We start from the raw sequence: 23,732 nt of genomic DNA, 5'->3' as shown, positions 1-23,732 counted from the left end.
AGCTAACTAATATGATCTGCTGTAACTTTATTTATTATCGTTAGGACATACAAAGTAGCACTGGCATATAAACCTAAATGCTAATCTAACATATATCTGTGTCTGTGTATCTGTGTGTCAATTAGGTTCGTATGTCTCTCTCATTCCAACAGATGGCACAACACAAACATTTGCAGAAATAAAATTAATGTCATTTGTCACTCCAGCAAATGGTACATCACAAACACTAACACTGCTTTTACGAATCCAATACCAAATGGTGTGTAGCAGAGACATCATGTTAAATTCATCATTCCAACAGATGGCACATCTCAAACATTAACATGGCTTTTTCAAATCCCATACTAAATTTTACAGTACACCCCCAAATTTCGCGGGGGTTACGTTCCTAGAGCACCCGCGAATTGTGAAAAACCATGAATATTGGATGTGGTTCAAAACATGCCTATTTTTATAGTTTAAACCCTAACTATGCCCCCAAATGACTTTAATTTAATTTCATTCTCAGCTTAATACATTACCTAAAAATAAAGAATGTAAAGGTAAACCTGCATACTGCACAGTACTGTACTGCTATGTCTCCCGCAGTGCTAGAATGTAAAATCCCGATGTTACCGCTATATGTACTGTAATTCACACAAGCGCGTTTTCATTGCCAGAAGCCTTAGAAGGTGCCGGGAGTTTCAACGACATTTTGGGGCTTTAACTCTTAAACTGCCACATACTTTGGGGTTAATGCATCCCTGGGTGCCAAATACTTTTTTTGCTGCACTTTAAGTAAACGTCACAATTTACAATGAAAAAGTGACATTTTAATGGAACACATATTTTTTTTCCTGCAAAGAGCATCACAATTACTGCAACACTAATCATTTTACACCCTGCTAATGAACTGTAAAAACTATTTAATAAACTACGTGAACAATATTTACAAAGTGCAAGTGACGCCATGGATGAAATCACCGAGCCAACTGCTCTTGAGGTGCTGCACTCGAGCACACAGAGGTAAGCGCTGACGCTGGCAGGCCAGTCTAGTGCAGCGGCTCAATCAGGGACAGCGAGGCTGCAGTGCTGCAGGGTGTCACACTTGGGTCACAGAATTGCACAGAAACACAGGAGATTGTAGAGACAGGAACTTTATTCAAACACTTCAAACAAACAGGTCTCTTTCAGAAGTAAAACGAGCTCAGTATGCAGTTAGTTATCGATTAAAGAATAGACAAACATCATAGGGGAGCACAACGGGAGCAGAGGATGTCTGGTGGAGGAGAGAGAAACAAAGCAATCAGCCAATAGGACAGGTGCTGTTCAGGCTTTTAAGTAAGCGTAGCGTCGTGTGAGAAGCATATCACATGACAGAGCAGCCACAAGTAAGCCCAGCAAGTAAGGGAGCAATGTGAAGGTAGTCTATCAGCGTTTTTTAGGAGGTTTTATTGAGGAGCGTCCGTGTCTTCTAGGGGTGCGTTCAGCCCCCCTGCTCACAAGAGGCTGGCAGTGGTCATGAGCTGGCTGCTCAATGAATGTACAGCACTGACTGATCAGCTCCTGCGTGTTCACAAATGGCACTTTGAAACGACTATAGCCGGTTGTGGCGGTTTAAGGGATAAGAGGAGCAAAACAGAAAACACGAGAACACTCAGTTGGAGATGAATCACAGCCAATCAGCAGCAAGGAGAAATGAATAACGCTGCAGCGGTCCGGTGCCACTAAGATTCACACCGTTGAGAAGACGGCGATTTATTTTTATGGTGGAGATTCCAGAGACACAGCCAGCCTTGGGCCGACCCTCACACACTCACAAACAGAGACAAAAACAAAGCAAAGTGGAAATCAAACAGCAAATAAAGAATGTAATGAAAACAAATGAAAACAGCAATACCTCCCCTGTTCACCTTACGGCGATTACACATTACATACAACAAAGCACCAACAAAACACACACAGTAAATCATAAAAAACGATAACAGATGAAATGTAATGATGAAAATAGAAAGTCCAGAGATCCGCACGTTGAATGGGAATGTAAAGATAGTCCTACCGCTAGTTCATGAAATGGTGAAGATGGGTGGACTGGTTCAGGAGCGCTCATTTCTTCACAGGATGGCCATGAATGCATTTACAGCCCTCATGTACACAGGCAGACGGCAGACAATCCAGACGTACAAAACGATCGAGAACAAAAAGAATAAGTACAGGTAACCAACAGAAGGCAGGCAGACAGACAGGAACTTGAAACACAAATTACAAAAACTTTTTTTTTGCTTTTGGTCACCGGCCCCCTTTTAAAAAGCCACGCTGACATCCTTTGAGCCCAACAGCCCCAGCATCCTCAGCAGAAGACCAATCAGAGACACTGCAGGGACTGCTGGGAGTCACAGTTTCAAATTCTATTGGCTACTTTCAACATCCCAATCTGCATTTTCCTCGACAGTTGCTTCCTGTTCTCTCTACAGCACAGGATTTAAACGAAAAAAGCCATAAAAATTGTGGTGGATATTTGTGGTTTCCGCTAACAATTATTAGATAGGTTCCAAGGAAAAATCCGTGAATGACTGAGGCCGCATACTCTGAACCGCGACTTCGCAGGGGTCTACTGTATATAACAGAGACATACACATTGTATTTGTCATTCCAATATTCTATACATTTTATTACTACAAATGTTTGTAATGTGCCATCTGTTGGAATGGAAAATATAATGCATTGTATTAATACATGACTTACATTCCAATAGGTGGTGCTCTGCATATGATAACGCTGAGGTCCACGCTGATCTCTTATATTTCATCCCAGATTATTAAATGACACATTCCTTTGACATTTCTATACTTTGTCTTTATTTCTTGAGTGACTGAAGTAAATATTAGGGCAACGGATGTTGGAAATTACAGCTTTCTTGCCATTGGGGTTAACAACGCTAAGAGGTGGCAGTTTGAATAATAATAATAATAATAATAATAATAATAATAATAATAATAATAATAATAGTAATAATTCTTTATATTTTTATTGTGCTTTTCTCACTACTCAAAGCTCTTCTACACATTGAGTGCAGAGCCACTTCAACCACCACTAATGTGCAACATCCACCTGATGATGTGACGGCAGACATCTTTGTACCAGTATGCTCACCACACATGAGCTATTAGATGGTGAAGTGGTGAGAGAAACAGTTAGCTAATGAGAGACAGGGGACGATTAGGGGAGGCACAATGACAAGGCCTTGGACGGCAATTTAGCAAAGACATCTTCATGGAGGACACACAGGGATCTTTAATAACCACAGAGAGTCAGGACTTCAGTTTTATGTCTCATCTGAAGGACAGCACCATTTATACAGCACAGTGTCCTCGTCACTGAACTGGGGCATTGGGATCCACATTCAGACCACCGGGTAAGCCCCCTACTGGCCTCACCAACACCTCTTCCAGCAGACACCCAAGCTTTTCCTAGATGGTCTCCAATGTCAGTACTGGCCAGACCTGAATATACTTAGGTTGAGGTAGATGACCTGATCTGAAGTGCATGTGGTGTGTCTGCTGGCTACAGAAGAGCAAGGGTGACAGAAGTAACCGGAATAAAATCAAATGTTACACGAGCCTTCATGTGTCCCAGAGACATCTGTACATTTGTTAGTGCTGGTGACAGAGAGTCCCAGTGTGGGGCACTGAGAAGTGACAGGCTGGAGGGGTCACTCTTATGTACTTAAGTGGAATGAGTCTGAGGTGGGCTATTACAGCGGGACTGGCATCAGGGCATCACTTATACCCAATTGTGTGACTCAGATCTGTGTGTGTTAATCGTAGGGTGCAGGAGTAGACGAGCCTGTTCAACAGACTTGATTAAGTCTCACAAATCCTGAGATAAAACGACTTGAATAACCAATAAAATCTAAAAAACTGTGAAGGAGCCGAGAGCAGCGAGCGCCTGCTGTGTGTTATGTGTGTGTGTGTGTGTGTGTTTCTGTTATCAGTTTTTAAAACGTTTTCATATTTCTACTATCCTTTTGTTTATTAATGTATCATATTATTCTGTTTCTTAAACTGAGTGGGCTTCAGTTGGGGTCTTTACTGAATAATCTGATAAATTCCTGGCATGGACAAAAAAAAACATTTATTATTGATAAGCAGGAGATGAGAACTTGTTATAGGATGGATAATTTGTTTAATAAAGAGGACTAATGTGGAGTCTGATGTGGACTTCAGTGTGTAATAAATGAATAAGAAATACTGACGTGAATGTCACTTTAGCAGACCCCCTGTGAAAGGTCATCTCTTCTGTCACTTGGTGGTCTTCTCTCTCTGAGCTCCTGTCTCACATTAACTGTTCACCCTCAGTGTCTCCTCAGATGTTCTCTCTGTCAGCTCTCAGCTTTTTCTTTTAATCTCCTCCTCTTCCTCCTCCTCCTCCTTCTCCTCCTCCTCCTCACTGAGCTCAGACAAACTTTCTCTTTGGTTTCTTCACAAGTCACTTCCTTGTTCCTCTGACTGATTCTCTCTGCCTGCCTCTCCTCAGACTGATGATGGCTGAAGCCCCGCTGTTTGTATCACAGGACGAGTTCACCTGCTCAGTGTGTCTGGACACCCTGACTGACCCCGTCACCATCCCCTGTGGTCACAATTTCTGTTTAAAGTGCCTAACGGACTACTGGGATCAGAGCCAAGTGTGCAGCTGTCCTCAGTGCAGACACACCTTCACCACAAGGCCTGAGCTGAACAGAAACACTCTGCTGAATGAAGTCATCAAGAAATTAAAGAAGACGACTCTCAGTCCTCCTCCTCCTCAGAATTATGCTGGCCCTGGAGATGTGGAGTGTGACTTCTGTACTGGTAAGAAGTTCAGAGCGGTGAAGTCCTGTCTCACCTGCATGGTCTCCTACTGTCAGACTCACCTGCAGCCTCACTATGAAGTAGCGATCCTGAAGCACCACAAGCTGGTTGATCCTGATAGAAATCTGAAGGAGAAACTCTGTGAGAAACATCAGAAAAGTCTGGAGATATTCTGTAAAACTGATGATTCCTGTATCTGCATGATGTGTGTGGTGACTGGACATAATGGGAATAAAATGGTCGAGCTGGAGACGGAAAGGGAAGAAAAGCAGGTGAGTGATGTTTAGTGTTTAATGGAAACTGTTTGAATAACTTTGAGTTAAGGAATTTGTACATTTAATGTGACAGAGAAATCTCTTCATCTCCAGTAAAACTCGATTATCTGTCACTTGATTAACTGTCAGGACTAAATAACAAAAACCCCACCTTGTGCACGCCAGCGTCTCCCGATTACTACTGCGAGTTCTGCACATTGGAACAGCAGGAATCCCAGTGTCCGTTACGTACCTTCAGCTGTAATAGCGGTTTGTGTCTTTTCTCTTTTGTTATAATTAAACTAAACTACTATACATTGTTATGGCCTATCAACATATGTGTGTGGTGTTTGAACTTATTAAACGTTTACGAAACAGCAACAGCTCTTCAAGTATTGCGTCAATGACGGAGTAGGAAGGCCAACAGTGAACGATAGAAAGCGTGTTGAAAATGTGTGAAAATAGAAACCAGTGACGGTAACGTTATTCTGTATTAATGTTAATAGTCTTCTGCATTGTCATTTTCTTTATATATTCTGTTATATCAGGTTGTGTTAATATATTGTGGTGTGCAGGCAGCTTGTGATGCTCTGTATGGGGGCAGAAAGGGCTGAAAGCTGTAAGTGATGGGACTGGCTGAGGGGCTTCTATTCTGTGAGGGGCGGACAGGAGAAGTGAGGAGAGACGTGAAGGTGTGGAGCAGGGAGTCAGGAGACAATAAGCAGGAGTGTTTGTGGTATCAAAAAGACACAACGAGAGTGGCAGGAGATCAACTGATCGGTAGGGAAAGCTTTCTGTGATTTTTTCGGAGGTGAGCTCAGTAACCAAATAACGGAGTGTAAGACAGGACACCGCTTGTGAGGGAACGAATACTCCACGTGAAACATAGAAAACTCCAGGACCTCTGAGTTGTATTTGCTTATTACACTGGTCATTACAATATTATCTATATATATAATTCACTAAGCAGCCGACCAGGGCACGCAAGAAGCAGCATGCAAGACAGACCATGTGATACACATGACAGAACCATGCCCGCCAACTCACAGAGCCCTGCTCCCCAACTTACTAGAAGTGTAAGTCTGACCATCTAAGCCAATTTCAAATCCCCCATCACTACTACACAACCTCAATGTACAGTAAGTTCAGATAAAGACACTTAACTTCAGTCCACCATTTGGTGTGTCTTCAAATAAAGGACTAGTGTCACATCGGCTCTGCCAGGTCTCAGTCAGTGACACAAATGTGGCTGAGTCCTCGCTGGAATATTAAAAGAGCTCGGCTCACAGGTGAACACACATTTAGAAAACAACATCTCAAACAACAATGAAGTCTATGATGTGGCTGATATTTCTCAGTTTAATATGAATGAGGTCACTAATATCAGCATCTAATTTTTGATCTATTATTGTTTTCTGTTGTTTGGCTATCACTTGATTTGGATTGATTTCCATAAATCAGTTCTTCAGATGTCCCTGATAGCAGACATGTAATTGTAGGACAAACTGGCACTGCTTGGTCAGAAGTCTTTTTCTTAAGCTGCCACCACCTGCCCCTCTTTTATTGACTCGTACCTTCAGTACAGATGTCAGGTCACTTCACCAGGACTCTCCTTGACAGTTTTGGGTGTCATATGATCAGTCTGATCAAACACTGCAAATGTCACCTAGAGATGTCTCAGTATGTCACTCTTTATCACTTTGTGACTGAAGAAGGAGCCGAAACTCAACTTGATGGACAACACTTAGCAGGAATTAACAGTAAAAAGGTTGGATTTCTGTTCATCCAAGACACGTACAGCAGCAAGTCCACTCCGTCCTTTATAACCCTTTGTAAGCACTAGAACTCTGATCTCTGCCCCTGGATTAGCTTCTGCCCTGTTATAAGACCCTTATTGTGGCCATCAGAAAGGCTCCAGTAAGTGTGAAACCTCAAAGACGTTAAACTGTAGAACAACTCACTGTCACAAGGAGAAAAGGCCAAGAGAGAGAAAAGAATCTGTTAGAAGAAAGACAAAGCCAACTGAATGTTCTTAAATGTGTGACAGAGGAAGCTCTCTATGGACACAACAATCTTGACAAAGGGTCACCTCCACCTGAGTGACCATAAACCAAGTCAGGAGTTCACATGCACAGAGTCTGAGAACTTCTGACTGGGACTCGGTAGTTAAGATAAAGCCAGAGGGTGAATTCTGGGAGTTGACATCACCATAACTGTGTGAAGGAGAAGGCTGTAGCTGTTGTGAGGGTCTCTTCATAATTTCAGTAAGAAAACTAAAGTGGACTTGAATCAGTTCAGAGCAGCGTCTCACACACACAGAGGAGCTGTAAGGGAGTGCAGGCAGCCTGTGAGGAAAACCAAACTGCCATCACAGTGCTGACTCTGGAAACTTAATAAGTAACTAAGAACTGAAGCAGAACTGAGACAAGAACATTTAAAAGCTGGTTCTGAATGAATGATGTTTACTGGGACATATTTTTGATAAAAATTATGAGAAATAAAATCACAAGTTATGTACATTTCCTATAAGAGCAAGACAAAGAAATAACTAAAGTAACACAGACTCATGTTTGGTGTTGTCTGTTGATATCTTCTGTCTGTATACACTTCAATATGTACATCTTCAGTTGTCCTGATATTATAAATACATTTTATTTTTCGACTGTGACTTGTCCCTGGTGGAGTTTGCATGTTCTCTTTGTCTTCATGTGGGTTTCCTCCTAAAATCGAAAGACATGCAGTTTAGGTGGACTGGGGCTTTGGCACATTAGCTGTATTGTGTGTGTATTCAACCTCGATTTTCATGTTTTTCTTCTCTTCTTAGGGTATCTGGAGTGGGGGGCTGTCAATAACACAGCCTGTTAAAGCCCACTGAGACACTCCTTGGGTGATTTGTGGATATACAAGAAAAGAGAAATTGTGTTCTTTCCAGTGTGAGGTGCGCAGAGTGAAGAGTAAAGCAGACAGGCCTGTTCCTTGTGCTGCTCCAGTGTTGCTCACACAGTTCTTGAGTCGGCCTGACAGATAGTCCATCATCAGGACACCACAGGCTCACCCACCTGCACATCTCTGAGCTGACCACTTAACAGGGATGGCTGGGTGGTCATGAAGGCTCTGGTGAAACCAAAACACATAAACATAATAAACATCTCTCTGTTATAAGAGATGAGACGTGATCTTTCTAAAGAGACTTTTTGGAAGTCAAGAGAGACGGAAGCAAGATCCACGAGATGGAGACTTTGGCCATTTCGAAAGTCTGCAAAAATGATAGTAAAGATCGCATTCGCACAAACAAATGGAAATTATTACTCTTTGAAATAACGGAACAACAAAAAGAGAATGAAAAAATTGTTTGGATTGAAACTTTAAGTCAGAGACTTGAAGATCGTCTAATTCGTGTTGCCTTCAGGGAAAAGTAGTGCTTCTTCCCAATGAAGAGGCCTCTCCGTGAGAATTGAAAGATTTGTGGTTTGGTGAAAGTGAAATCCACGTACGCGGTCACACTTGGGTCACAGAGTAGCACAGATACACAGAAGATTTTAGAGACAAACGTTATTCAGACACTTCAAACAAACATAAGTCTCTTTCAGGAGTGAATCGAGCTCAGTGTGTAGTCAGAGGAGACAGTTCTGTCTCTCAATTAGAAGAATAGAAAATCTTCCTGTTCATAGGGGTGAGCCTCGGGAGCGGGACCACCACAGGAGCAGAGGATATCTGGGGGAGAAGAGAGACAAGGCAGTGAGACAAAAGGACAGGTGCTGTACAGGCTTTTAAATGTTTGAAGCGCCATATGAACCAAACCTGCGGGTGGGCGAGTGAAGTGAGCAGGGGGCAGAGCTCACTAGTTTAATTAAAAATAATAATCCATCACCTAAACAAAACACTGACGTAAGTAACATATAAAAATATAATTTCTGAGTTTTAGAACTCCTTTAAGTTGCCTTCTTCCTGAATTCAACAGAATCGTTTGTGTATTTCGGTATCTTACTTGACTCCAGAAAATGACAACAGCAGACAACGTCCTCACATGTCTGACTCAGGATATCAAATGGCCTTGTAGATTCTATAATTACTGACATGACGTGTTTAAGTCCTCCTGGTCTTTCACCAGTTTCTTTATTTTACACTCCAGTTTGTTTTTTATTATTTTTGGTGTCGTGTGAACTTCACATTTCCCAGGTTGTCGATGTGATGTCTTCTAAATGTCAAGAACTAACTCACACACCGGTGTGCCTTCAAACTGTCTACTGGATTTGATGTACTCTTCAAACCCAAACTCAATCTTACATCAATTATATTAAACATTTCTTTAAATCTTTATTGTCATTTCTGTTTGTTAAATTAAATCTAAGTTGTGTCATGAAATGTCAAATGTGTTGTGAAAATATAAAGAGTCAGAATGAGAAGAAGAAATCACAAAGTGAACGTGAATTCTGATCTGATCACACGTGTCCTCTTGTGTGTCCAAACAGAGACAGCTGGGGGCGACACTGAGTGACATCAAGAGGGAACTTGAGGAGAGAGAGAAGACACTGAAGAAGACGAGGAGGGCAATGGAGGAGATGAAGGTGAGTAAAATAGGAAGACAACACTTCATATCAAAGAGAGGAGAAATAAATGAGAACTTGAAGAGTGGCAGAGCTTCACTGGTGATGATGAGTAGGGACACGAGAAGGGAGAGATAGAGAAGACATTGTGTGGTGTCCATCATGGCCTTTCAGTGTTGACAGAATCCCAGGTGTTACTCATTGGAGACTCAGACAGCATCACCATAAAGTCCTCTGATATTCCATCAGCTGCTTAAAGGGGACTTAACTCTACTAACAGAAACTCACACTGAAGGTCGACGCTGATGTTCTGAATTAGATCAGCAGGCACAACATTCCATTAATGTTCTAAGTTGTTTTTATTTTAAAAATAGCATTGCATACAATCAAGTTCAACTTAAACAACAAATGACTTTCAAAGTTAAAATAAAAAATAATAAAAAAAAATCAGAAAGTTAAAACAGAAATCTAAACAAACAAATAAACTGCAAAAAATAAAAAAACTACCAAACAGGATTCACGCTACAACCCAGAAAAAGAGAGAAGAGCCAAGAGCTGAGCCAAAATTCATGATAATTTAGGAAAATAAATAAATAAATAAATAAATAAATAAAGGCATAATTTCGTTTTCCCCTGCTATGGTTGCTTATTTAAAAGTTTTATTAATTCAATCTTGCCATATTTTATAAAGGTTTTGAACAAATCTTCTAACTGAGAATTTGTTTTTTTAAAATGTCAGACATCAGTGACCCAGTGACTTATCACAGGTGGGCTGGGAGTCTTCAAGTTCAGCAGGACAAGTCCACGAGCTCACAATGTGGTCAAGGCAGTTACAGTCAATGTGTCCTCCTCCACTTTAGGTCCCTCTGGTAGCCCACCAACCACAGCTTTAAGTGAGTTAGGAGTGATTGTGACCCCACGGCTGTCTGATAAAACATTCAAACATTTTGGCCCTAAATGATGTTACTTTGTTGTCCTCCCAAAACATGTGGCCCAGTGAGGCTGGAGCTCGATTGCCACACTCACAGGTTGGATTCTTCCCAATATTAAATAAGATAAATGTGACGGATGAAGAGTCAATGTCAGATGGTTAAATACGTCACACATATGGAGCTGGATTGTGTTCTATGCATGAATGACTTCCACTCCTTTTCTGAGATATTCATTTAAAGTTCCTTTTCCCGCCGTATCCTAGCACCCTTAAAGGGGAGATTCTTTGAATTGTTTTTATATGTTGCTGAGATGCTGTCTGACTCCTCAGGACTGATCAGGATTTCTTCTAGAAAGGAAATGGGTGGGAGGTGTGGAAAATTGGGTAGGTTTTTGGGTAGATTTTTGTTGTCTGTAGCTTCAGTAAACTTTGCTAATAATAGTGGAGCTAACTTAGCTGAAAACGTCTTTATAAAATTCCACTTGTTTCCACCAGGGCCTGTTGTTTTCCCACTTTGGAGTGAGTTTACAGCATATAGTAGTTCTGAGAGTGTCAAAGGTTTGTCCAGTTCCTCTGCACTAAGAGTGTCCAGCTCTTGTATTTGTATAGCATCAAAGGACTCCTCAGATTGTGTCTTGTCTTCTTTTAACTGAGTAGAATATAAAGATTTAGAGTACTGCTAAATGTGTGACTTAAATTTTTAGGCTTCATTACTTTATCTCCAGTTGTGCTGGTAATTTCTGTTATTGCCTTGCAAACTTCCTGCTTCTTTATTGCTGAGTTAAGGTCTTATTAGCCTTCTCTCCATGTTCAATGTAATGATGTTGTGATTTAAAGATGAGTTGTTCAAGTTCTTTTGTTATCAAGAGGTTACGTTCTTATTGGAGAGCTTGTCTTTTCCTGTAAAATATCTCATTTGGAGAGATGGGATATTTTTGATTTATTCTATAAATGGTAATGATCTTCTCGTCTTCATTCTGGTGTTTCTCAGTTTTATTAGACTCCACAACTTAAGGACTGTCTGACTGAGTGCAGACTTTACATAACGTACACCTCCAAATGTTTTACTTAAGCTTTAATATTTTATCACAAAAGACAGTAAGGTTGTCCAGTGATGACATCTGCTGAATCTCAAATCCACTTTCTTCCATTCACTTTTCATTTGGAGTTTACCCCTTCTTCCAGTATCTCAGTGGAATTTTCCCAGTTATTCCAGATCTTCCATCACATCCTCACATTTAAGTTTGGTTAATTGGCAGAAACCCCCAATTGGCTTCCATTGTGATCACTAGTGTAGCTCTGACCCTGGAATGATCTGGCAGACTGTCTATGGTAGCATGCTATTTGATTCCCAGTTCTGCCAGGATTCATTTATGTGAAAGTTCTCATCCAGCAGAGACAGAACTCTTCATACACATTTCTGTGCCCAGACAGACCAAACTTATCCAACCTAATTTATTTAACACAGAGTCACATTAAACAGACCAACACCATCGAGTGTACTAAAGTACCAAACACAGCCGGTCCATATTTATCTTTATTTCAATGAAAATAGGCGGGGCACAATGTGTCACTCAACACTGTGTAGTCCAATCCAGACACCAAGGTGACAGCTGAAGAAGTACAAGTGAAGGAGGACCAACCTCACAGACCGAACTTCACTTCAATTTATGGTTCTACGCTCGTCTTCTGTTGTTGCTTCCTCTTAGAATTCCTGCTTATTAGTGACGCATGAAATCCCCTCTCTACACCCATGATGACTCTGAAATTTTACAACCTGTATTCCTTCCACTAGATGTTGTTCATAGTCTTATTTCATGTCTTTTTGTTTATTTATTACTGTTAATGTTGATTTGGTTGAGAATGTGCTTTGTTCTTTGTATTTGATTGTGCCTATAAGTTGCCTTTGTTATATTCCATGTGGTTTGTGTGTGGCTCACCAAGAGGTGGACCCTCTGCCAATCACCACCAGGAGCTTCCCTTCCGCCCTATAAACCCTGAGGGTCTCCCACAGTTTCATTGTGAATGTGCTCTGCGAGTTTGTGGAGTTCTTGTGTTCTTTTAGATGTGTTTTATGCTTTTGTGATTTTCTGGATTTGTCAGCCTGTGCTTTGTTTTTCAACAACTGTCTTTGGATTCTGTTCAGAAACTTTGTTTGTTTTGGATTGACTTGTTTGGCTCAAAAGAGTGTCTGAGTATTTGGAATACAACTTTATGAAGAATAAATCTTTAATTATATAATCATTCTATGACTGCCATTTTCTTTCTATCTATCTATCTATCTATCTATCTATCTATCTATCTATCTATCTATCTATCTATCTATCTATCTATCTATCTATCTATCTATCTATCTATCTATCTATCTATCTATCTATCTATCTATCTATCTATCTATCTATCTATCTATCTATCTGATTTCCTCAGTCTTATGTGTGACATAGGCTGAACTTCTGATCACTTTGTCACTACTGCTCCTCAGCTTTGTACCTAACTCTGTAAATTGTTCTGCAGTACTTATGGTCTGATCCATCCTCTTAAAATTGTTCATTTAGAACTGGATGTATGTGACAATGACAACTGTCTCCTTCCTTCTCTGCTCTGGCTAGGATCCTATTCACCCATCCTGGGAGGTTTTCCACATGTGCACCAAAAGGCAAACACCATATGAGACTCTCTGTTTCTGGAGTTAAGCTTCATCTAAATTCTCTAATAATAAATCTCATATTATCATTTCTTCCTCATTCTAGTCGCTGGTGAGGAGGTGACCTTTTAGGTCTTCTCATCCTTGCCTTCTATCGCAGAATTATGTGAATCACTGTCCAAATGTGCAAAGTTCTGAAAACGGCTAAACACCTCCAACTTTGGGGTTGGTGATCCTGGACAGCAGGCACCTTTTATTTCACATTTACCTCTCCACATAGTAAAGCCCCACCAGTTGTCATCATAAAAGTATGAGCCAAAGTTACAATAGCTAATTCATTAGTAATAATACAAAGTTCTAACATGAAATAGAAATATATCAAACATGGAAATAAATACACAACTCTGAGTTTTACAATGAAAAAGAGATGGAAGAAGGTAAATATGCAAAGAGTTAATGAAATTAAAAGAAATCTGAAGCCCCTTGACAAACACCTATACCCTTTTGTTTAATATCTCCATCTCACAGGTCTGACATGGTGACGTCTTACACCTGAAACTCTTCTTCTTCTTCTTCTTCTTCTTCTTCTTCTTCTTCTTCTTCTTCTTCTTCTTCTTCTTCTTCTTCTTCTTCTTCTTCTTCTTCTTCTTCTTCTTCTTCTTCTTCTTCTTCTTCTTCTTCTTCTTCTTCTTCTTCTTCTTCTTCTTCTTTATTCCTGGTTTGTGTTGATCTACTCCACACCTAACCTCAGGCTCAGCAGGAGATTCCATTTTTAAAGGCAGACTTTTATACAAACTATCAGGTTGAATGGAGTATTCACAAGATAGTAGAGGTGTCCCCAGCAACTCCTGCTAATAGCTCTCAAGATCCCTCACAAGGAATCCTTTCATGATGGCATATCTCATAAAGCTCTGCAGTCTCCTTAACAGCAGCATAAGCAGAGTAGTGATGTTACCTGGCGTAGTGGGGTGAACATATTGTCTGAGAGGCAACTAACCTTCCTTCTGCAAATAAAGTACCACCAGTCACTCCAACCAATTCAAACTGTCCATCACAACATCAAAACAACAACAAATTTGCCTCATGATTGGTTATTCTTTTCAGGTGACTCAATTCTAAATCTTTATCCTATTTATTTAGGTGTCTGTGGTAAGAGAGGTGGAAGCAAATAAGAAGAGCTTCACTGCTCTGATACGGTGCATTGAGGAAACCCACAGGAAACTGACTGAGAGGATCAGAGAACAAGAAAAGAGAGAAATGGAGAAGGCTGAAGGAGTCATGGAGCAACTGGAGAAGGAGATTGAGGAGCTGAAGAGGAGAGAAGCACAGTTGAAGGAGCTTTCAGAGACCAAGGACCATCTCCACTTCTTGCAGATGAGAGCGACACTTCTCAGGGAGTCTGATCAGACTGGGGTGTGTGGGACCTTAGAAAATTTAGGGAGAAATTTAAAAGATCTGAGGGGTTTGTACAACATTATAAGAACAGGCCATTCAGCCCAACAAAGATCAACTTTTCATTTTTCACTAACATTTCAAATATTCTTTTTACGAATACTGTATTTCAAAGTTGGTATCTTCATGTGCATGACAGAGAGATGAACATACAGCTGTCTGTGTGAAAAAGTGAATTTTTTATGAAGTGTAAAAGATGACATCTAACAAAGGATGGTGCCGACTCTTTTCCAAGACCACCTTCAGATGTCTCCATCCTTAAACTGATGAGATTCAAATCCTTCAGCATTTCCTCACAGCTCAGACCCCACAGTCCAGTCTCGTCTCTCATCTCTCATATTTCTCGTGTGTTTTTCTCTCACACTCCACACAATAGTCCTGATGTCGACTGTGTTTCGCAGACGTTATTGAGATTTTTTTCTTGATTTACACTCCTCACATGGTGGTTGCTAAATAACTCAGCTTGCCGTAGCTTTCTCTCTTTTCTATAGTTGATGATGATGATGATGAAGACACAAAGGCTGCCAGGATTTTCTCACAAGTCAAACTTCTGAGATGCAGACCTTCAGTTGTATAATTATATTGAAGAGCTTTCTCCCTACATGTGTTAGTCTTTACATTTAATTTAATTTAATAAAGTTTGTCTCAGAACCATAAAAAGTCCAACACCTTTTTTTGTGTGCCAAGTTAATTCTGGGCCCACCTGCCCCCTCAATCCCTTTATCTTGACTCTCCGCTCATGGAGTCCTGTGTTAAAATCTCATTGATAGTTAATGTCGATAATCTCTGATGCTCCACTACACTCCACCAAATATTCTCTCATAAATAACCAACAAGTCAATGACAGGCGTTCTCAACATCTAAACCCACGCTGACTGCCCACCTCACTGATCCTTAATTCAGAAGAGCCCCCTCTTATAAGTATTATTTTTAATGTCTCCTTTCTGAAATCTCGTCCCTTCATCTCTCCTGATGCAGACTTTCTCATCTCGCTGTGTCCTTCCTGCTGATGGAGACTCGCTGAGCTTCACTGTCACCACTGATTTCTCATCTGAGGACCTGAGAAAGGAGCTGTCAGGTCTTACAAAGAGTCTGGAGAAGATCAGCCAGTGGGTCATCATGACAAGGACTCCATCAGGTACAGCGTCAGGTGACATTGTGTTTGTTATTGAAGTCCATTAGGAGGACCAGAGTGACAATAAGAGGACACTGAAGAAGGCCTGCTCTTTAGCATTTATCTGCTATCCTTTGCTGTTTATTATTTTTTACTATATAGTGCCTTTCACAGTCATTAGTTGAGTGATAGCAAACTCTCTTAATAATCAGATGTTCTAAATCAGAAGTTTTGGAATTTTAACTTGAAATGTTATACTCCTTATACTTATTCCACGTATTCTCTTAAAAGTCCTTTTTTCTCTTAACTTTGAGATTCTTTTTATTTCCTTTGCTTTGCTCACCTTAAGATTAATAAACAGAAATGTGTTTTAAATGGCTAAGCCGGCTCAGAGCACAAATGAATTGTTTATTTGAGAACAGAGAAGACGTTAATGGAATCAAATTGAGCTCAGCATCAGTGCTTTATAATATCAGAACATCTCAATCTACTCCTGCTGTCTTCAGTGTCCATTACATTCTGCTGGATGGAGTCCACGTTAAAAGTTCACGTTCATCCATTTTCAGCTGTGCTCCCCCTGGGCTCTCGTGTTTTATATTCCTGCGGTTGTTTGCTCAGAAGTCGTGTCTCCCACCAACATTTAAAAGGATTTTACACACCAAAAGCATTTTATTTGATATATTTTGGTGGTGAAGATAAGCAAATTGGAGGACTGCGTCAGAACTCTGACTACTTGAGGACCACCTGAACATTTCAGTGAGTGCAGCCTCAGAGTAAAACACACTTTAAAAATTATGAATTACGTACGTTTACACATAAAGACAGCAATTTGTTTAAACACAAACTAAAGTCAAGTAGCCAAGAGCACAGGGTCCATCCTGGCCGTCCACCACATTAGACATATACTGTATGTGTGTATTGTGAAAATAAGCAGAGAGAGTGGGCACAAAGAGTTGGGGTACCACCCTGAAATACCCCGTTTAATGATGAAGATGAAATAAAAAGCACAAAGACGGAGCACAATGATGACGTCTGCTGCAATCAAAGGCTATCAAGTTAAAGTCACTTGTGAGTCGGAGCTCCGTCTTCCTCAGTCACAGATCTGTAATGAACACCCACTTCTGGTGACATTTTATAGTGGTGTCACAGAAGAGGCGGAGCTTAATTAGCGGGCTGTGGAAGTGACGTCACTCGTCTTGTGGCCTGTGAACTCACTGAAGTGATGACATTAGCAGGAGCAGCACCCTCTCGACTCAGGGTGGGATTTCTTAACTAGATGGAGTTCTGAAGATGTCCCCAACTGTACCTGCTTGTCACTATGTATAAAATACAGTATATTTATGACATTGTATATCAGGACAAACATCAAGCCATGGGGTTCAAGGGACCCTCTGTAGACCTCCGTGATCAAATTGTGGTAAGGAGTAGAGCAGAGCAAAGGGATAAAGCAATTTGTAAAATTTTGAGTGGTCACAGCACCACAGCGGCCACAAGAATTGGGAAATGGAAGAAGTTTGGAACCACCAGGACTCTTTCTAGAGATGGCCAGTCTGAGAAAATGAGAAGGAAGGACCTTAACCAGAGAGGTGACCATAAACCTAATAGTCACTACAACAGAACTTCAGAAGTCCTCTGCTGAGATGAGAGAAACTGTAGGAGGGACAGCCATCTCAGCAGCGCTCAACAAATCAAGCATTTATGGTGGAGTGGCCAGGCAGAAGATTCTCTCGAGCAAAAGACAAATGGAAGGGAAAGATTCAAAGATCTGAGAGACAAACATTGAACTCTTTAGACAGAAGACCAAGCACGATGTCTGGAGAGGACCAGGCACTGCTCACCACCTGCCTAATGCCATCTCTATAGTGAAGATGGTGGTGACAGCATCAGGCAATGTGGACAGAGTGACAGGTCAGAAGTGAGGGGAGGAGAAGTGCAGTCAAATACAGATAGGACCTTAAAGAAAACCTGTGACCTCAGACTGGGCGATGGATGAACGACCTGAAGACTACAGCCAAGACATCTCTGGAGTGGCTTTGTGACAAGTCTGAGTGTCCTTGAGTGACCAGACTGAGACCCCAGAGAACAGGAGAGACCTGAAGATGTCAGTTCACAGACACTTACCTTGAAATGTAACGGAGTTTGAGAGGATCTGCCAGGAAGAATGGGATCAACTGGCCAAATCCAGGTATACAAAACTTGAAGAGACACTTAGTCATGAGGACCACCAAAGGGGCTTCAAAAAAGACCTGAATTAAGAGTCTGAATACTTCTAGGAAGGAGACGTTTCAGTTTTGATTTGTAATAAATGTGCAGACCTTTCTGAAGACCTGGGCTCACTTTGTCATTATGGTTACTGAGTGTAGACTGATGAGCACAAAGGCACATTAATCCATTTAAAATTAAATCAACAACACGGTAAAGTGTGCAGAAAGTGAGGGGGTCTCAATACTCTCTGACTCCCTGTATATTTATTATTAATATGAATATTCAGATCGACATTTGGCCTAATTTGCCAGCCCTTGTATATTTTATAAATGTTTTATTTGAACTCCTCTGCATTTGTAATCCGTGTTTAAGAACTAAACTAAGATCCCACAATGCCATCTTCACAGTTTCCATTCTTCTTCTCTTCTCTTTTTATTTTCAGCTCATGAAGCTCCAGTTTTCGCCCTCCAGCCTCCTGAACCTCAGAGCAGAGACGACTTTTTAAAATGTGAGTTTGTGCTTTGACTGAATGGATCATCACAATAAAAATCATTGAAGTTTTAATAGAGCAGGACAGGCTTAGGATATGAAAGTCTGAGTGTTGTGTGACTGAGGGGCTGAGAGTGATGGGGGTCCTGTGACTGGTGCATTATGGGATAGAGAGACTCAGGCAGTGAATCACCAAAGATGTCTGTTAATCCCGAGTCTTGATGTGTCCAAAAATGTTTAAAAAGGAAAAGAAAAAAATAAAATCCACGTCATGGGGTGCACTTACTTTTTCACACGACTGTATATACAGACACAGTATTAGTTTACAAAGGAAGCACAATTGTATGTGAAATAAGTTAAAGCTGACAAAAGTCCTCGTCATCCTCCATTCTTTACTCCACAGAGCAGACACTTTGCTTTGAGTTCTCGACTTCACAAATTTTAAACATTAAAACAAATGAAATAACAGAGAAAATTATTGGGGGTCCTTAGAAGTTCAAAGACCCCACAGGACTGTCGTGACATCTGAAGCTGACTGATTCCTCTAATGAGTGTCACTGGGGTCTTCAGTCACTCAGTCAAGTCCTCAGTCTGCTGTGTTGTGTCCTTGTGTGCCTCACACTGAATGAGGACAAGAAAAGAAGAGGAGATGAAGAAGGTCTCAGTCAAGGGTGGTCAAGGTGAAGACTACAAGACCACCTCCACAGAGCTTCATGTTCCAGTGAGCACAGCTGCTAATATTCTAAAGATGTTTGGGGGTCCATAGAACTGTAGCTCACCTCCCTGATGAGACCACCAGAGTAAAGCTGACCTCTGACTGAACAGAAGGAGAGTTTAAATGGAGGAGAAAATGCAGTGTGGTGTGGTGGTGAAGACTTTGGAGTTCAAACCCTGAGGTTGTGGGTTCAAATCCCACTACTGACACCACTGTGTGACCTCAGCAAGTCACTTCACCTGCCTGGGCTCTGATTGGACAACGAAAAGAAAAGGAAACAATGGAATCTGAGATGATGGGAGTCAACTTGGATAAGAATGACAGTCAAATAATAAAAAGAGATGACAGGAAACACACGAAAGAAAGAAAGAGAGAGAGACAATGACAGATGGGAAAGGCACTATATAATAGATAGATAGATAGATAGATAGATAGATAGATAGATAGATAGATAGATAGATAGATAGATAGATAGATAGATAGATAGATAGATAGATAGATAGATAGATAGATAGATAGATTATAAATAGTAAATACTGATTGCAGCTTTTACACAAATAATTGATGTGGTTGTGAAGTGTGACAGTGGATTGATTTTAAATTTAAGAGGTGGACTGTGACAATAAAACATGTCATTTAATAAAGCCAGCGGTCAGTGTGGACAGTCCATTAGACCTTTGACCTCAGTGGTGACCTTATGTTGTTTATTGTCATTTCTGACGACTCAGATGACTTTCACATGACTGACTTGCCTGCCTTTCTCTTTGTTGTCTGTTGTTATTTTTGTTTTTTACGTTGTCTAAATTCCATTACTTACCACTAACACTATTTTCTTGTCCCCTTTCACTTCATTTCCTTTTTCTTTTCAGTCTCTTAGCTTTGAGCACACACACACAGTCTGTCACATTGCTAATTCACTGTCACCCGTCACCATTTCACCACCGTGACACTTTTTATCCCCACCTTTAATTCAATTTTTCAGGTCTTTACCTTTATTAAGGCCATTTGTTTCCTTGTCCTTCTTTATTCCTCCTTTCTTCCACTCCTTCCTTTTCACATTTCTGTACAATGTCTGTATTGTTATTTTCCTGTTATGAATCCCCAGTTCATTCCTCCACCACCACATATTTTCTTTTATTATTTTGATCATTTTCCATTCCCTTCTTGTCATTTTTACATTTAACTCCTTCCCTACTAACCATACAACACTCCTTCTTTTGTCATCCCCTCTTTTCTTGTCCTCCCTTTCCATTCCATTAACCCCTCATTCCATACATCTTGTGTCTTTTTGCAGTTCCTAAACACATGCTCTGGTGTTTCCACCTCTCAGCAGTTCTCCCTCGGACATATTGAACTTTTCGTGACTCTCCTTTTGTACATGGCCGCCTGCGTCGGTAGGATTTCATGTAATGTCACCCACCTGAGGTCTTTTTGTTTATTTGTTAATTCTTTGTCTTCATTTTGCTGCCACACTTTTCTTGTCTGCTCTTCAGTGAGCTTTTGGATTTTTAGTACCGTTTCGTCTTTTCCTTTTTATTTTTTTAGGTCTTTTTTCTTTTCCCAAATTTGGGATCTCCTTCCTCCCATGAATATCTTTTAACAAATGTTACTATTGTTTTATCATTTTTTTTCATATTAAAGGCAATGGGTCTGCTATTTGTCATTTTTAATAATTTTGCTTTTCTCAGTTCTATGCCTAGCAGATATCTGATCATGTCCGCTAATTTCCCCGTTTTATTTAATGCCATATTAACAACAGTTGCTGTGTGTCTTAAAGCCAACTCCCTTTCTATATTCAGTTCCTCTTTCCCTCCATTTTCTCTCCTTTTCTTTACCTTCCTCTTTGCCAATTTTTCACATTTTGACCCCCATAGAAACACAAAACACGTTCTTATAATTCTTCTTAATATTTTCTTTGGTGTTAAAAACCCATTTGCTAAGTATGATAGTTTTGGATTATAACTGCCTTCATCACCAATATCTTCCCTTCCATTGACAAGTTCCTTATCCTCCAAACTCTGTTTGTTTGTTGATCTTTTTTCCATTTCTTTCCACTACATCCTCTCCGTACTCTCGTCTCCAAATCTTATCCCTAATACTTTCTCCACATTTCATCACCTTATTCTTCCTTGTGGTTTTTCTTTCCATTTCCCCCAAAGGACGCATTCCCTCTTATTGAGGTGTAAAGTTGAACCTGACCCCCTCCATAAACACTTCTGTATGTTCTGTTACTTTATTTATACTCCATGTATCTCTGACTATTATTGTTATGTCATCCATATATGGAAGCACTTTTATTTGTTGTCCCCCCCTTCCTGGTACTTCAACTCCTCTTATATTTGTGTCCCTCCTAATTTTATTTAATAAGGGCTCTATACACAGAATAAACAGCACTGCTGACAATGGACACCCTTGTCTTACTCCACATTTCTCCTGTATCTCCTCTGTTAGTTTGTTATTTACTTTTATCTCACTTCGTATATCTTTATCGACTACTTTTATCAAGTCCAGAAAACCTTCATGAACTCCCATTTTTTGGAGTATCTTCCACATATATTTCTGTGCAATTCTATCAAATGCTTTCTCCAAATCTAAATGTAATATTGCGACATGCAGGTTTCTCTCTCTCCTGACATTAATACAGTCTCTTAAGACACACCGGTTATCTGCTGCACTTCTCCGCTGTACCACACATGTCTGCTCTTCTTTTATTACATTCTCAATATTTGTTTTCAATCTCTTTGTCTAAACTCTTATCAATATCTTCTTGTCTGTTGTCGTCCTTTTATGATTTAATTTTGAATCCCCACAGATTCTGTCCAATCACATGAGCTCTTTACTATTAGTGTCTTGTCAGCACAGCTCCTGATTGGCTCTTGTTAATTGTCTATGTTGTGCTCCGCCCCCAGTCCCGTTATACACTCCCAGATTTCTTCACTCGTTTTCTTTTCTCTCCTTTCAGACTTCTGTCCCCTCACACTGGACATCAACACGGCACACAGATACCTCCGTCTGTCTGAAGGGAACAACAAGGTTTCATGTGAGAGGACAAAGACTGAATATCCTGATCATCCTGACAGATTTGACTACTGGCCTCAAGTTCTGTGCAGAGAGGCTCTGACTGGGACTCGCTGTTACTGGGAGGTGGAGTGCAGTGGAGACTTCATGAGTATTGGAGTCGCATATAAAGGACTGAGCAGGAAAGGAGATGGCAAGGAGTACATCCTTGGTAACAACGACAAGTCCTGGTGTTTGCGGTGTTATCATTCACAGTACTCTGTGTGGCACAAACACAAGAGGACTGTAATCAGCGCCCCCTACAGCCCCAGAATAGGTGTGTATCTGGACTGGCCTGCTGGCTCTCTGTCATTTTATAGCGTCTCACACACAATGACCCTCCTGCACAGGTTCAACACCTCCTTCACTGATCCCCTCTATCCAGGGTTTTATCTTTATTTAAACTCCAGTGTAACAATCAGCCATCTGACACCATGTGACCACTGACCAGTACCCTCCACCGGTCACTTGATGTCCCCACAAGCTCAGGTGTCTTTGTGTTTGCAGTTTGGGGTCAAAATTAATTTTACACTATAGGTTGGGGGGCAGCACCTCTATGAGTGAATTTGTGGATGAGAATGTGAGGCGAGTGCGGCTGTCAGGGTCTCCATTATTATTGGTCTGAGTAGCCAATCAGGTGTGTGTGTCATAATGAGGGGCGGAGACACCTCAGACCTACAAATACCTGTCTGACCAGCAGTGGTCACTATTGAGTCACAGCCACATGTCCTTCAGGCTGACACCCCACCTGCTGTGTCCTCTGAGTGTCACTGAATGTCACCTGTTAAGTCAGTCTATATAGCGCCTTTCAGTAGTGCTGCTCCAGCAGGACCACATGCCTGTCTCAGTATCCAGAGCCTCATTCCAGTGACTATTTAGGAGCACAGAGTGACAGAAGTGACTGGAGTGCTGGCCTCTGAACAGACATTGTCTGCCCCTCGATTAGTTACTCCGGTGGTCTGTCACCTCTGAATGAATTCACTGTGAATGTCTAAAGACGAGGACTCACCGCTCAGTCACATGTCGGCCATACTGATGGACTTTGGTGTTTCACTGACTCACTTGGTGTCACATTAGACATCAAACTGCACCTCCTCCTTGTTGTTCTCATTGTCACCCAACCTCAAGGAGACGAATCAGCTGACTGACTTCACCTTCACTGTCGGTGATCAAAGTGACAATCAGATGTGACACTTGGGGACACTTTTATCTTTCCACTGACACACGCATTCCCAGGATTAATTTACAATTCCCTCAGGACCCCTCAAGGAGCGGCGTGTCACCTGACATCAGTTTGTGTGAAGAAGCCAAAGAAGGCCCAGACTGACAGCCCCCCAACTGTGTATTACAGGCCTCACCAGCAGATGGCGACTATGACTTCTAAATCTGTCAGTTTCATGGAGCCTGAGGGGTTAAAAGGAAGAGGAGAAGGTGAATAAAGAGTGAGGGGTGAGGATGATAGAGAAGAGTGTCATGGTGATAAAGGGTGAGATGA

The 23,732-nt window shown here is 41.0% G+C and overlaps 2 protein-coding genes and 1 long non-coding RNA gene across 24 annotated transcripts in view; 2 read left to right on the top strand and 1 right to left on the bottom strand.

Annotated features, from left to right (window-relative positions):
* Positions 1-23,732, bottom strand: part of LOC127527858 (uncharacterized) — a 687,118-nt gene that overhangs the window by 533,191 nt on the left and 130,195 nt on the right. For all 15 annotated transcript variants that reach the window (XR_007935008.1, XR_007935012.1, XR_007935010.1 and 12 more), the window contains exon 2: positions 23,360-23,520. This is a non-coding gene — a long non-coding RNA (uncharacterized LOC127527858). The remainder of the gene's footprint in view (positions 1-23,359; positions 23,521-23,732) is intronic.
* LOC114644514 (tripartite motif-containing protein 16-like) overlaps positions 1-23,732 on the top strand; it is a 428,510-nt gene that overhangs the window by 274,700 nt on the left and 130,078 nt on the right. For 5 of the 8 annotated variants that reach the window (XM_051927888.1, XM_051927880.1, XM_051927879.1 and 2 more), the window contains 3 exons: positions 15,636-15,795; positions 18,419-18,484; positions 22,143-22,774. In XM_051927888.1, the coding sequence (XP_051783848.1) occupies positions 15,636-15,795; positions 18,419-18,484; positions 22,143-22,684 (768 nt within the window). In that variant the 3' untranslated portion in view covers positions 22,685-22,774. Of the gene's footprint in view, positions 1-15,635; positions 15,796-18,418; positions 18,485-22,142; positions 22,786-23,732 lie in introns of those variants that run through there. The other 3 variants (XM_051927887.1, XM_051927878.1, XM_051927884.1) reach the window with 3 other exon arrangements.
* LOC114644753 (tripartite motif-containing protein 16-like) overlaps positions 1-23,732 on the top strand; it is a 203,467-nt gene that overhangs the window by 50,462 nt on the left and 129,273 nt on the right. The window lies entirely within an intron of this gene.

This window comes from Erpetoichthys calabaricus, chromosome 5 (assembly GCF_900747795.2).
Source record: "Erpetoichthys calabaricus chromosome 5, fErpCal1.3, whole genome shotgun sequence".
Lineage (NCBI taxonomy): Eukaryota > Metazoa > Chordata > Cladistia > Polypteriformes > Polypteridae > Erpetoichthys > Erpetoichthys calabaricus.
The sequence above is the reverse complement of the archived record's forward strand: the minus strand, read 5'-3'. Positions and strand labels throughout refer to the sequence as shown.